Source organism: Saimiri boliviensis, chromosome 14 (assembly GCF_048565385.1).
Source record: "Saimiri boliviensis isolate mSaiBol1 chromosome 14, mSaiBol1.pri, whole genome shotgun sequence".
Lineage (NCBI taxonomy): Eukaryota > Metazoa > Chordata > Mammalia > Primates > Cebidae > Saimiri > Saimiri boliviensis.
In genome coordinates, this window is record NC_133462.1 from 27,562,255 (window position 1) to 27,575,312 (window position 13,058).

At 40.0% G+C, this 13,058-nt stretch overlaps 2 protein-coding genes and 1 long non-coding RNA gene across 3 annotated transcripts in view; 1 reads left to right on the plus strand and 2 right to left on the minus strand.

The window, feature by feature from the left end:
* LOC104650336 (uncharacterized) overlaps positions 1 to 13,058 on the minus strand; it is a 57,287-nt gene that overhangs the window by 25,237 nt on the left and 18,992 nt on the right. The window contains 1 exon segment of the mRNA XM_074385657.1: positions 1,409 to 2,776. Coding sequence (XP_074241758.1) covers positions 1,409 to 2,776 — 1,368 coding nt within the window.
* Positions 3,201 to 6,302, plus strand: LOC120362647 (myosin light polypeptide 6-like). The gene is made up of 2 exons (XM_039465483.2): positions 3,201 to 3,261; positions 5,759 to 6,302. The coding sequence occupies exon 2, from the start codon at positions 5,789 to 5,791 to the stop codon at positions 6,098 to 6,100; it is 312 nt and encodes a 103-aa protein (XP_039321417.1). The 5' UTR covers positions 3,201 to 3,261; positions 5,759 to 5,788; the 3' UTR covers positions 6,101 to 6,302.
* On the minus strand, positions 3,505 to 5,781 carry LOC141581142 (uncharacterized). Its single transcript, XR_012513693.1, has 2 exons — positions 5,725 to 5,781; positions 3,505 to 5,418 (listed from the first exon to the last, which is right to left on the minus strand). It is a non-coding gene; the product is annotated as an uncharacterized LOC141581142 (long non-coding RNA).

A 13,058-nucleotide genomic window follows, 5' to 3' on the forward strand; every position in this document is an offset into this window, starting at 1 on the left:
ATCGCGCCATTGCACTCCAGCCTGGGTAACAAGAGCGAAACTCCGTCTCAAAAAAAAAAAAAAAAAAAAAAAAAAAAAAAAAACTTCCCTTTCCCTTTTGCTTTCCATGGGCATTGGAAACCTAGTATGGTAAAATCAGTAGCTGAGCTACCTTTGGTCCAGAGAGAATATGCAGACCTTTACATTCTATCATAACCAATCTCTCACCTTGGTAATCACTATCAATTCTCCAGTGAGCACATTAAATTCTTTACTGGATAGGCTGGACCACCATAGAACTACTCCCACTGTTCCCAGAGGCAACTGCCCCCACATCCCAGTTGCAACCCTTTTAGGGTCTTCTTTTAGCAGTTATTTGTTGGGGCAGAGTGAGTCCAGTCCTGCACTCCCCATGGTGACTGCTCTGAGAGAGAGGACTGTGGAGTTTCCATCTAACCAAGGAAAGCTGCTGGCATTGCCCCAGTTTGAAGTGGAGCCCAGGGATGGTCCCTCATGAAGGTTCCCTCCTGGTTACTTACGTGGTTTCCGTTTTTGTCAAATTTTGACCTGCATTGATTTGCCCACTGTTTCCCCTTTTTACTTTAGAGACGTATAGAAGGGGGTTCTTTCCCTGAGTTACCTTGGTCTCTACTATGGGGGAATTTCCTTTTCATATGATTTGGCTTTCCATAGAGAAAATCATTTTGATTTCTCTCTCTTTTCACTTTAGGAGGCCTAATGCCATAGCCAATATTTTGGGTTTGTGTGTCTCAGTTCCCACCAGCTGACATGCTCATGTAAGTTTCCCAACTGTAACTGCCTTTCCTCTGATTGTCTGCATTACTTGCTGGCAATCCATGTTTGCATTTCCAAAGTCAACTGCAACAATAAGATAGCTGCCTGGGTGTGACAAATTTATCTCTTAATTGCCTGGGTTAACCAATTGATAAACTCAACAAATGGCTCCTGAGGCCCTTGTTGAACATTTATAAAAGATCCCTGTTAAATTCTGCTTTTGGGAATCTGGTCCCAAGCCCTGAGAGCACACAAAGACACTTAAGCATAGGCCTGGGGATCAAAATCAAGTTGTACATTGGCATAGGGATCCCTCCCCTGGAGCATAGCAGCTGTTACATGTTGTTAAAGGCTTTGCCATGTTTTTCACACTCATAGGATTTCTATACAGTATTTTTTAAACGCTTTTTAAGAGTTGAGGACATGCTTACATTTGTAGAGTTTCTCTCTGCTACGAGTTATTTTGTTTAATAAGTTATGAGGACTGGTTGAGAGAATTTCCACATTCTTCACAGTTGTAGGAATAATTTTTCAAGGATAAAATTTCAAGGATAATTCTTCCTATATTTAGTAAGAGTTGAGGTTTGGTTAAAGGCTTTATCACATTCTTTAGATTTGTAAGACTTCTATCCAATATGAATTATCTTATGTTTACTAAGATTTGAGGATTGGTTAAAAGCTTTGCCACATTCTTCACATTTGTAGGGTTTCTCTCCAGTGTGAATTCTCCTATGTGAAGTAAGGTGTGAGGAATGGGTAAAAGCTTTGCCACATTCTTCACATTTGTAAGACTTCTCTCCAGTATGAATTATCTTATGTGTAGTAAGGTTTGAGGATTGGTTAAAAGCTTTGCCACATTCTTCACATTTGTAAGGTTTCTCTCCAGTATGAATTATCTTATGTTTAGTAAGGGTTGAAAACCAGTAAAAGCCTTTGCCACATTCTTCACATTTGTAGGGTTTCTTTCCAGTATGAATCATCTTATGTGTAGCAAGGTTTGAAGACACATTAAAGGTTTTGCCACATTCTTCACATTTGTAGGGTTTCTCTCCAGTATGAATCTTCTTATGTTTAGTAAGGGTTGAAAACCAGTAAAAGCCTTTGCCACATTCTTCACATTTGTAAAATTTCTCTCCAGTATGAATTATCTTATGTTTAGTAAGGAATGAGAATCGACAAAAAGTTTTGTCACATTCTTCACATTTGAAGGGTTTTTCTCCGGCATGAATGAACTTATGTGTAGTAAGAGATGAAGAATGGTTAAAAGCTTTTCCACATTCTTCACATTTGTAGGGTTTCTCTCCAGTATGAATTATCTTATGTGCAGTAAGGTGTGAGGATGTGTTGAAGGCTTTGCCACATTCTTCACATCTGTAGGGTTTCTCTCCAGTATGAATCATCTTATGTGTAGTAAGGGTTGAGGAGTGTTTAAAAGCTTTGCCACATTCTTCGCATTTGAAAGGTTTCTCTCCAGTATGGATTCTCTTGTGTGTAGAAAGGGCTGAGAGCCGCATAAAGACTTTGCCACATTCTTCACATTTGAAAGGTTTCTCTCCAGCATGGATTCTCGTGTGTCTAGAAAGGTGTGAGGCCCGCTTAAAGACTTTGCCACATTCTTCACATTGGTAAGAATTCTCTCTAATATGAATTCTTTTATTTTGACATAGGTATAAATGCATGCAAAATGATTTGTCACATTTTTTACATTTGAAAGTTTTCTTTCCAGTACGTCTTGTCTTATGTCCATTTGAATTCAAACATTTAAGAAAGACTTTCATATATTTATCACATCGAACTATTTCACTCTGGGTAGTTGTCAAACACTGGTTTAGTTCATTATAACCTTCTTTGTGCACCTTACACTTATCTACACTTGCTGAGCCTTTTTTTAACTGTAAATTCTCATGTCCACATTTTCCATATCTTCTCAGTATTACTTCTTGAAAAGAATCTTTTATGTCTTGCTCTGGCCAAAGGTCTTTCACAAAATAGGAACACATAGCTAAAATACATAAATTTAAAAAATAAAAACAAATTATTCAACTTACTAGACTTAAACAACGTTACAAATCTAACCTATATTATACAAATTAAATAAGCAAGATGCCATAATAAAATACCACAGCCCCTAAATCCTTCATAGACATATAAATGTAATAAAAATATACTGACCAAAATACATTTGAGAAAAACTTATAACTGTGTAAAGTTCCCCAGGTGGGTACAATGCAAAGACACAGAAGAAAATGAAAAGTCTGTTATATTTACCCAACACAGTTCTTCCTGGTCACCAATATAACGTCGTGCCTTTCAAAGTAAATTCCTAACTTTTGGTTTCTTTTTTAATGAAAAAGTAAAATACTGACACATACATCTGTATTACTTGCTTCTAGGGGCTGTTCCAGAAACTCATCTCCCATCACATAAAGTGCTGAAAGAAATGATGCTGTATTTTGGAATGACAGTTTGAATCTACTGAGACCAAAGGTAAATGTTACAACAGTAGAGAGACTGCAACACAACAGACAGAAAACAGATATCGCAAATGATTACTGATGAACCAGAAATCAACTCTTTTAACTAAAAAATACACACAAAATTTTAGAACAGATACATTCAAAGAACATGTTTGAGAGTCTCCCAGGATCTCTGTCCAAGATAACTGTTTTCAGACTATACCAGGACAAAACTACATTATAAAGGTTGTGACAGGTAGCTTTTTCTGATGTCAAAATCTTTTTTTTTTTTTTTTTTTTAGACGGAGTTTCGCTCTTGTTACCCAGGCTGGAGTGCAATAGCACGATCTCGGCTCACCGCAACCTCCGCCTCCCGGGTTCAGGCAATTCTCCTGCCTCAGCCTCCTGAGTAGCTGGGATTACAGGCACACGCCACCATGCCCAGCTAATTTTTTGTATTTTTAGTAGAGACAGGGTTTCACCATGTTGACCAGGATGGTCTCGATCTCTTGACCTCGTGATCCACCCGCCTCGGCCTCCCAAAGTGCTGGGATTACAGGCGTGAGCCACCGCACCTGGCCTGATGTCTAAATCTTAATCATAGATTACAATGAATACAAACTAGGGCAAAATTGTTCCATCAAAAATATTATAAAACTTTCAGAAAGAAACCATAAAAAACATATATATATTAATTTTTTTTTTTTTTTTTTTTTTTTGAGACGGAGTTTCGCTCTTGTTAACCCAGGCTGGAGTGCAATGGCACGATCTCGGCTCACCACAACCTCCGCCTCCTGGGTTCAGGCAATTCTCCTGCCTCAGCCTCCTGAGTAGCTGGGATTACAGGCACATGCCACCATGCCCAGCTAATTTTTTTGTATTTTTAGTAGAGACGGGGTTTCACCATGTTGACCAGGATGGTCTCGATCTCTCGACCTCGTGATCCACCCGCCTCGGCCTCCCAAAGTGCTGGGATTACAGGCTTGAGCCACCGCGCCCGGCCTATGTATATTAATTTTAACAATTGAAAATATATTGAATACTCAATGAGTAAAATAGGAACACAATACTATAAAAAACAGGGCACGGGTCAGAGTTCAGCAAAATTTAATGAATTTCTTTTTTTTTTTTTTTTTTTTTTTTTGAGACGGAGTTTCGCTCTTGTTGCCCAGGCTGGAGTGCAATGGCGCGATCTCGCCTCCCCGCAACCTCCGCCTCCCGGGTTCAGGCAATTCTCCTGCCTCAGCCTCCTGAATAGCTGGGATTACAGGCACACGCCACCATGCCCAGCTAATTTTTTGTATTTTTAGTAGAGACGGGGTTTCACCATGTTGACCAGGATGGTCTTGATCTCTTGACCTCGTGATCCACCCGCCTCGGCCTCTCAAAGTGCTGGGATTACAGGCTTGAGCCACCGTGCCCAGCCAAATTTTAAAAATTTTAAATAAAAAAATACAAAATGAGGATAAGAACAAAATATTTAACATATCCAAAAAGAAACTGTAAAGGTAAAAATGTGTGTGTATATATATATGTGTGTGTATATATATATGTATATATATATAAAATTCTGAAAGAAAAAATAATGTCAAAATGAAGCAGCTCAACAAACTAGGAGCACACACAAAGATATTGATAACAAACACATATATAAACACAATTTCAAAAGTCACAAGAAGATAATGGGAGATGCAAGATAAAAATAATGTGTCATTGGCAGGGCGCAGTGGCTCACGCCTGTAATTCCAGCACTTTGGGAGGCCGAGGCAGGTGGATCACAAGGTCAACAGATCGAGACCATCCTGGTCAACATGGTGAAACCCCGTCTCTACTAAAAATACAAAAAATTAGCTGGGCATAGTGGCACGTGCCTGTAATCCCAGCTACTCAGGAGGCTGAGGCAGGAGAATTGCCTGAACCCAGGAGGCGGAGGTTGCGGTGAGCTGAGATCGCGCCATTGCACTCCAGCCTGGGTAACAAGAGCGAAACTCCGTCTCAAAAATAATAATAATAATAATAATGTGTCATTTACAAGCACAGTCTTAGGAGATAGCTTGTGAACTGTCAACAAAACTTTGCAGGCCAGAAGGAAATTGTGTGATATAATCAAAGTCCTAAAAACAAAACAAAACAGCTATCAAATGAGAATACTACTACCAGCATATCTGTCCTGCCAAACAAAAAAAACCTTCAGGGCCGGGCGCGGTGGCTCAAGCCTGTAATCCCAGCACTTTGGGAGGCCAAGGCGGGTGGATCACGAGGTCAAGAGATCGAGACCATCCTGGTCAACATGGTGAAACCCCGTCTCTACTAAAAATACAAAAAATTAGCTGGGCATGGTGGCTCGTGCCTGTAATCCCAGCTACTCAGGAGGCTGAGGCAGGAGAATTGCCTGAACCCAGGAGGCAGAGGTTGCGGTGAGCCAAGATCGTGCCATTGCACTCCAGCCTGGGTAACAAGAGTGAAACTCCGTCTCAAAAAAAAAAAAAAAAACCTTCAAAAATAACCAAGTTCTGCCATTACTGCAGGAAAAGGTCCCGCAGAGCTGAGCAGTCAAGATGTGTGACTTCACCGAAGACCAGACCGCAGAGATGAATGTGAAGGTGCTGGACTTTGAGCACTTTCTGCCCATGCTGCAGACAGTGGCCAAGAACAACGACCAGTGCACCTATGAGGATTATGTCGAAGGACTTCGGGTTTTTGACAAAGAAGGAAATGGCACCGTCATGGGTGCTGAAATCCGGCATGTTCTTGTCACACTGGGTGAGAAGATGACAGAGGAAGAAGTAGAGATGCTGGTGGCCGGGCACGAGGACAGCAATGGTTGTATCAACTACGAAGAACTCGTCCGCATGGTGCTGAATGGCTGAGGACCTTCCCAGTCTCCCCAGAGTCCGTGCCTTTCCCTGTGTGAATTTTGTATCTAGCCTGAAGGCTCCCTAGGCTCTCTTGTGTCAGCACCTTTCCCATCTCATCTCTCTCGGATGATGTTTGCTGTCAGCATTCACCAAATAAAACTTGCTCTCTGGCCCTCAAAAAAAAAAAGAAAGAAAAAAAGAAAAAAAATAATAACCAAGTTCTGAAAAAGTCTAATGGCACTTCATATGTTCTAAATATAAAAGGTGCTTAGGCCGGGCGTGGTGGCTCAAGCCTGTAATCCCAGCACTTTGGGAGGCCGAGGCGGGTGGATCACGAGGTCGAGAGATCGAGACCATCCTGGTCAACATGGTGAAACCCCGTCTCTACTAAAAATACAAAAAATTAGCTGGGCATGGTGGTGCGTGCCTATAATCCCAGCTACTTAGGAGGCTGAGGCAGGAGAATTGCCTGAACCCAGGAGGCGGAGGTTGCGGTGAGCCGAGATCGCGCCATTGCACTCCAGCCTGGGTAACAAAAGCGAAACTCTGTCTCAAAAAAAAAAAAAAAAAAAAAAAAAAAAAGGTGCTTAAAGCAGTTGCTTCTACTGAAAATAACGATTCAACAAAGTAACATGTAATTATATAAAATACATTATTTGCTGGGAAAGAAATGCACATACACAAAAATAAAACTTCTTAGCATTGTAATAATGATGCAAAAACATTTCTAAAATTTGAAAGGTATCCGCTTGAACCCAGGAGTCAGAAGTTGCAGTGAGTTGAGATCATGCCATTGCACTCCAGCCTAGGTAACAGAGTGGGATTCTAGCTCAAAAAGAAAAAAAAAAAATCCTCTAAAATTTGAAAAGTAAAAGCATAGAAATCATTATAAGTATTTGTTAGTGAATATATAACATATATAATTAGCAACATCAATGACAAATTTGAGGGCAGATAAGGAGAAAAAATTTTTGAATGCAACTGAAGGTCATTTTTTACCAGATTAAAATACACTGTTGTATCTTTTAGAAGTTTTATGTAATCCCCAAGGTATCATCACAAATATATATCTATGCAGATAAAGAAATAAAAGCATGTCAAGATAAGCATAAAAAAGACATAAACACAGAAAAATAGAAAATGAGTAACAAAGATACAAGAAACAAAAAATTTCTAAGTCTTCATAAGTGAAGAAAAATAAACTTTTTAGACAAGCAAATGCTGAAAGAATACATTACCACCAGGCATGCCTTGCTAGGGCTCCTGAAAGAAGCACTAAATATGGGAAGAAAAAAGCATAACCAACCAGTGCTGGTACCAAAACACACTGAAGTACAAAGATCAGTGATGGTATAAAACCACCACATCAACAATTATGTAAAATAAGCAGCTAGCATCACTTGGACAGATTCAAAATCACACATAACAATATTAGCCTTAATTATAATAGGCTAAATGCCTCAATTGAAAGACACAGAAGGGCACACTGCATAAAGAGTCATGACCCATTTGTGTGCTGTATTCCAGAGACCCATTTCACATGAAAAGAAAAATGTAGGCTTAAAGTAAAAACATGCAGGAAAATTTACAAAGGAAATAGAAGCAGAAAAAAGCAAGGGTTGCAATCATAGTTTCTGACAAAACAAACTTTACACCAACAAAGATTAAAAAAAGACAAGCGCATTACATAAGGTAAAGATCCATTTAAGGAGCACCCAGATTCATAAAACACATTCTTAGCGACCTACAAAAAGACTTAGGGTTCCACATAATAATAGTGAGCGACTTTAACACCTCATTGTTAATATTAAAGAGATCAATGAGACAGAAAAGTAACAATATTCAGAACTTGAACTCAGCTGTGGGTCAAGTGGAACTGACATATCTACAGAACTCTCCAGCCACAAACAACACAATACACATTCTTCTAAGTTCCACATGGCACTAACTCTAAAATTGATGACATAATTGGAAGTAAAACACTTTTCACAAATGCAAAAGAATTGAAATCATAACAAATAAGTCTCTCAGACTGCAGTGAAATCAAATTAAAACTCAAGAGTAGGAAACTCACCATGCACGATGGCTCATACCTGTAATCCCAGCACTTTAAAGAGGCCGAAGGGTGTGGATCAGGTGAGATCAGGAGGTTGGGATCAGCCTGGCCAACATGGTGAAGCCCCATGTCTGCCAAAAATATAAAAAATTAGCTGAGCAGGATGGCACATGCCTGTAGTCCTACCTACTCAGAAGACTGAGGCACAAGAATCACTTGAAGCCAGGAGGCAGAAGTAGCAGTGGGCCAAGATCATGCTGCTGTGCTCCAGCCTGGGTGGCAGAGTAACACCCCCATCTCGAAACAAACAAACAAACAAAAAAACCCAAAAAACCAACTTAAGAGTAAGAAACTCACTCAAAACCACACAACTGTATGGAAACTGAGCAACCTACCCCTGAATGACTTCTAGCCAAATACGATTATATCAGAGGCCAGTATCTGCGGCCACACCCTTCTGACCATGCCTGATCTCAGAAGCTAAGTAGGGGCGAGCCTTGCTGAAACTAGGATAAGAGAGCACCTGGGAATACAAGGTGCTGTAGACTTTGGCTGGACACAGTGGCTCACACCTGTAATCCCAACACTTTGGGAGGCCGAAGCAGGCAGATGACCTAAGGTCAGGAGTCAAGACAAGCCTGGCCAATATGGCAAAACACCATCTCTACTAAAAATACAAAATATGAGCCAGGTGTGGTGGTGGGTGCCTGTGACCCCAGCTACTTGGGAGGCTGAGGCTGGAGAATCACTTGAATCTGGGAGGCAGAGATTGCAGTGAGCTGAGATTACACCACTGCACTCCAGCCTCGGTGACAAGAGAACTCCATCTCAAAGGAAAAACAAGCAGAAATCAAGAAATTCTTTGCAACAAATGAGAATGAAGAGACAGTGTACCAGAATCTCTGGAACACAGCTAAAGCAGTGTTAAGGAGAAAATTTATAGCACTAAAAACCCACATCAAAAAGCTAGAAAGGGCCAGGCATAGTGGCTCATACTAGTAATCCCAGCACTTTTGGAGGCTGAGGCAGGTGGGTCACCTGAGATCAGGAGTTCAAGACCAGCCTGGTCAATATGGGAAAACCAATCTCTACTAAAAAAAAAAAAAAAAAAATACAAAAATTAGCTTGGTACGGTGGTGGGCACCTGTAATCAATTCCAGCTACTTGGGTGGCTGAGGCAGGAGAATCACTTGAACATGGGATGCAGAGGTTGCAGTGAGCCAAGATGAAGCCACTGTACTCCAGCCTGGGTGACAGAGCAAGACTCTGTCTCAAAAAAATAAAAGTGTAAAACTAGAAATATCTCAAATGGAAACCATAACATCATAACTAAAAGTATGAGAAAACCAAGAGCAAACAAACCTTAAAGCTAGCAGAAGACAAGAAATAACCAGATTCAGAGCAGAAGTGAAGGACACAGAGAGAAAAAAATCCCTTAAAAAAAAGAAAAATCAGCCGGGCGCGGTGGCTCAAGCCTGTAATCCCAGCACTTTGGGAGGCCGAGGCGGGTGGATCACAAGGTCGAGAGATCGAGACCAACCTGGTCGACATGGTGAAACCCCGTCTCTACTAAAAATATAAAATATTAGCTGGGCATGGTGGCACGTGCCTGTAATCCCAGCTACTCAGGAGGCTGAGGCAGGAGAATTGCCTGAACCCGGGAGGCGGAGGTTGCGGTGAGCCGAGATCGTGCCATTGCACTCCAGCCTGGGTAACAAGAGCGAAACTCCGTCTCAAAAAAAAAAAAAAGAAAGAAAAATCAGCCGGGCGCAGTGGCTCAAGCCTGTAATCCCAGCACTTTGGGAGGCTGAGGCGGGCGGATCGTGAGGTCAAGAGATCGAGACCATCATGGTCAACATGGTGAAACCCCGTCTCTACTAAAAATACAAAACATTAGCTAGGCATGGTGACGCATGCCTGTAATCCCAGCTACTCAGGAGGCTGAGGCAGGAGGATTGCCTGAACCCAGGAGGCGGAGGTTACGGTGAGCCGGGATGGCGCCATTGCACTCCAGTCTGGGTAACAACAGCGAAACTCCGTCTCAAAAAAAAAAAAAAAAAAAAATCAATGAATCCAGGAGCTGTTGTTTTTTTACAAAATTAATAAAATAGACTGCCAGCTAGACTAATAAAAAAATGAAGAGTGCAATAGACAATAAAAATTTATAAAGGGGATATCACCACTGACACCATAGAAATAAAAACAGCCTTCAGAAAATATTGTAAACACCTCTGTGCACACAACTGGAAAATCTAGAGGAAATGGAACATTCCTGGACATATCCATCCTTTGAAGACTGAACCAGGAAGAAGTTGAATCCCTGAATAGATCAATAACTAGTTCTGAAATTGAGGCACTAACAAATAGCTTACCAACAACAAAAAAAGTTCAGGATCTGATAAATTTACAGCTGAATTCTACCGGAGGTACAAAAAAGATCTGGTACCATTTCTTCTGAAACTATTCTAAATGATACAAAAGGAGGGGCTTCTTTTTAACTCATTCTGGGAGGCCAGCATCATCCTGATATCAGGACCTGGCAGAGATAAAATGAAAAACAAAAACAAAAACAAACAAACAAAAAACTTCAAGCCAATATCCCTGATGAACATCAATGCAAAAATTCTTGGTAAAATACTGGCAAACTGAATCCAGCAGCACATCAAAAAGCTTATCCACACAATCAAGTCAACTTTATTCCTGGGATGCAAGGCTGGTTCAACATATAAAATTTGATAAATATAATTAATCACATAAACAGATCTAAAGACAAAAACCACATGATTATCTCAATAGATGCAGAAAAGGCCTTTGATCAAATTCAACATCACTTCATGTTAAAAACTCTCAATAAAGTAGGTATTCGTGGAACATACCTCAAAATAATAATAACTATCTATGACAAACCCACAGCTAATATCATACTAAAAGAACAAAAGCTGGAAGCATTCCCTTTGAAAACTGGCATGAGATAAGGATGCCCTCTCACCACTCCTGTTTAACAAAGTACTGGAAGTTCTGGCAGGGAAATCAGGCACAAGAAATAAACAAGCAGTATTTAAATAGGAATTCAAAGTGTCTCTTTTTGCAGAGGACATGATCCTAGATCTAGCCCCACTGACTCAGCCCAAACACTTCTACTTCTTCATCTAATAAGCAACTTCAGGAAAGTCTTGAGATATAAAATCAATGTGCAAAAATTACAACCATTGCAATATACCAACAATAAACAAGCAGAGAGCCAAATCATGAAGAAACTCCCATTCGCAATTGCTACAAAAAGAATAAAGTACCAAGGAGTACAGCGAACAAGGGAAGTGAAGGACCTCTTCAAGAACTACAAACCACTGCACAAGAAAATCAGGACACAAAAAAGAATCAATATTGTAAAAATGGCCATACTGCTCGAAGTAATTTATAAATTCAATGCTATTCTGACTAAACTATCATTCATATTCTTCACAGAATTAGAAAAAAACTATTTTAAAATTCACATGAAACCCCAAAAGACCCTATATAGCCAAGAGAATCCTAATGAAAAAGAACAAAGCTGAAGGAATCATGATATCCAACCTAAAAGTATACTACATGATATCCAACCTAAAAGTATACTGTAGTAACAAGCTGCCTGGAACCGTTATAAAAACAGACAGACCAACTGAACAGAATAGAGAACTCAGAAATAAGACTGCATATCTACAACCATCTGATCTTTGAAAAACTTGACAACAACAAGCAATGGTAAAAGGATTCCCTTTTAATAAATGGTACTGGGAGAAGTGGCTAGTCATATGTAGAAAACTGAAACTAGACCCCCTTTCTTCCACTTGTACAAAAATTAATTCCAAATGAATTGAAGACTTAAATATGAAACCCAAAACTACAAGAACCCTAGAAGAAAATCTAGTCAATACCATTCAGGACATAGGCATAGGCAAAGATTTCTTGATGAAAATGTCAAAAACAATTTGAACAAAAGAAAACATTGACATATGGGATCTAATTAAACTAAAGAGCTTCTGCACAGCAAAAGAAATTATCAGAGTGAACAGACACTCTACAAAATGGAAGAACATCTTAGCAATCTGTCCATCTGACAAGGGTTAATATCCAGAGTCTACATAACTTATATTTACAAGAATTAAACAACCCCATTAAAAACTGAGCAAAGAACAGGAATAAACACTTCTCAAAAGAAGACATTTATGTTTCAACAAACATGAAAAAAGGCTCAACATCAGTGATCATTAAAGAAATGCAAATCGAAACCACAATGAGATACCATCTCATGCCAGTCAGAATGGTAATTATTAAGACAGCAAGAAACAACAGATGTTGGTGAGGCTATGGCAAATAGAAATGCTTTTACACTTTTGGTGAGAATGTAAATTAGTTCAAGCACTGTGAAAGCCAGTATGGCGATTCCTCTAAGACCTAGAACCAGGTATACTATTGAAAACAGCAATCCCATTACTAGGTATATACCAAAGGAACCTAAATCGCTGTAGTATAAAGATACATGGATGTGTATCTTCACTGCATCACAATTCATAATAAAAAAGACATGGAATCAACCCAAATGCCCATCTATGATAGACTGGATAACAAAAATGTGCTACATATGCACCACGAGATACTATGCAGCCATAAAAAGGAACAAGATCATGTACTTAGCAAAGGCTGAGATGGTGCTGGAAGCCATTATTTTCAGCAAACTAATACAGGAACAGAAACCCAGATGCCACCTGTTCTCACTTAAAAGTGGAAGCTGAAAATAAGAGCACATGGACACATGGAAGGAAGCCACACACCGTGGCCTTTCTGAGAGGAGGGAGACCATCAGGATAAATAGCTAATGCATACAGGGCTTCACACCGAGGTGAGGGGTTAATAGGTGCAGCAAACCACCAAGGC

Excerpts from the sequence above, each read along its gene's own strand:
- LOC120362647 (XM_039465483.2), top strand. The coding sequence starts at position 5,789 with ATGTGTGACTTCACCGAAGACCAGACCGCAGAGATGAATGTGAAGGTG.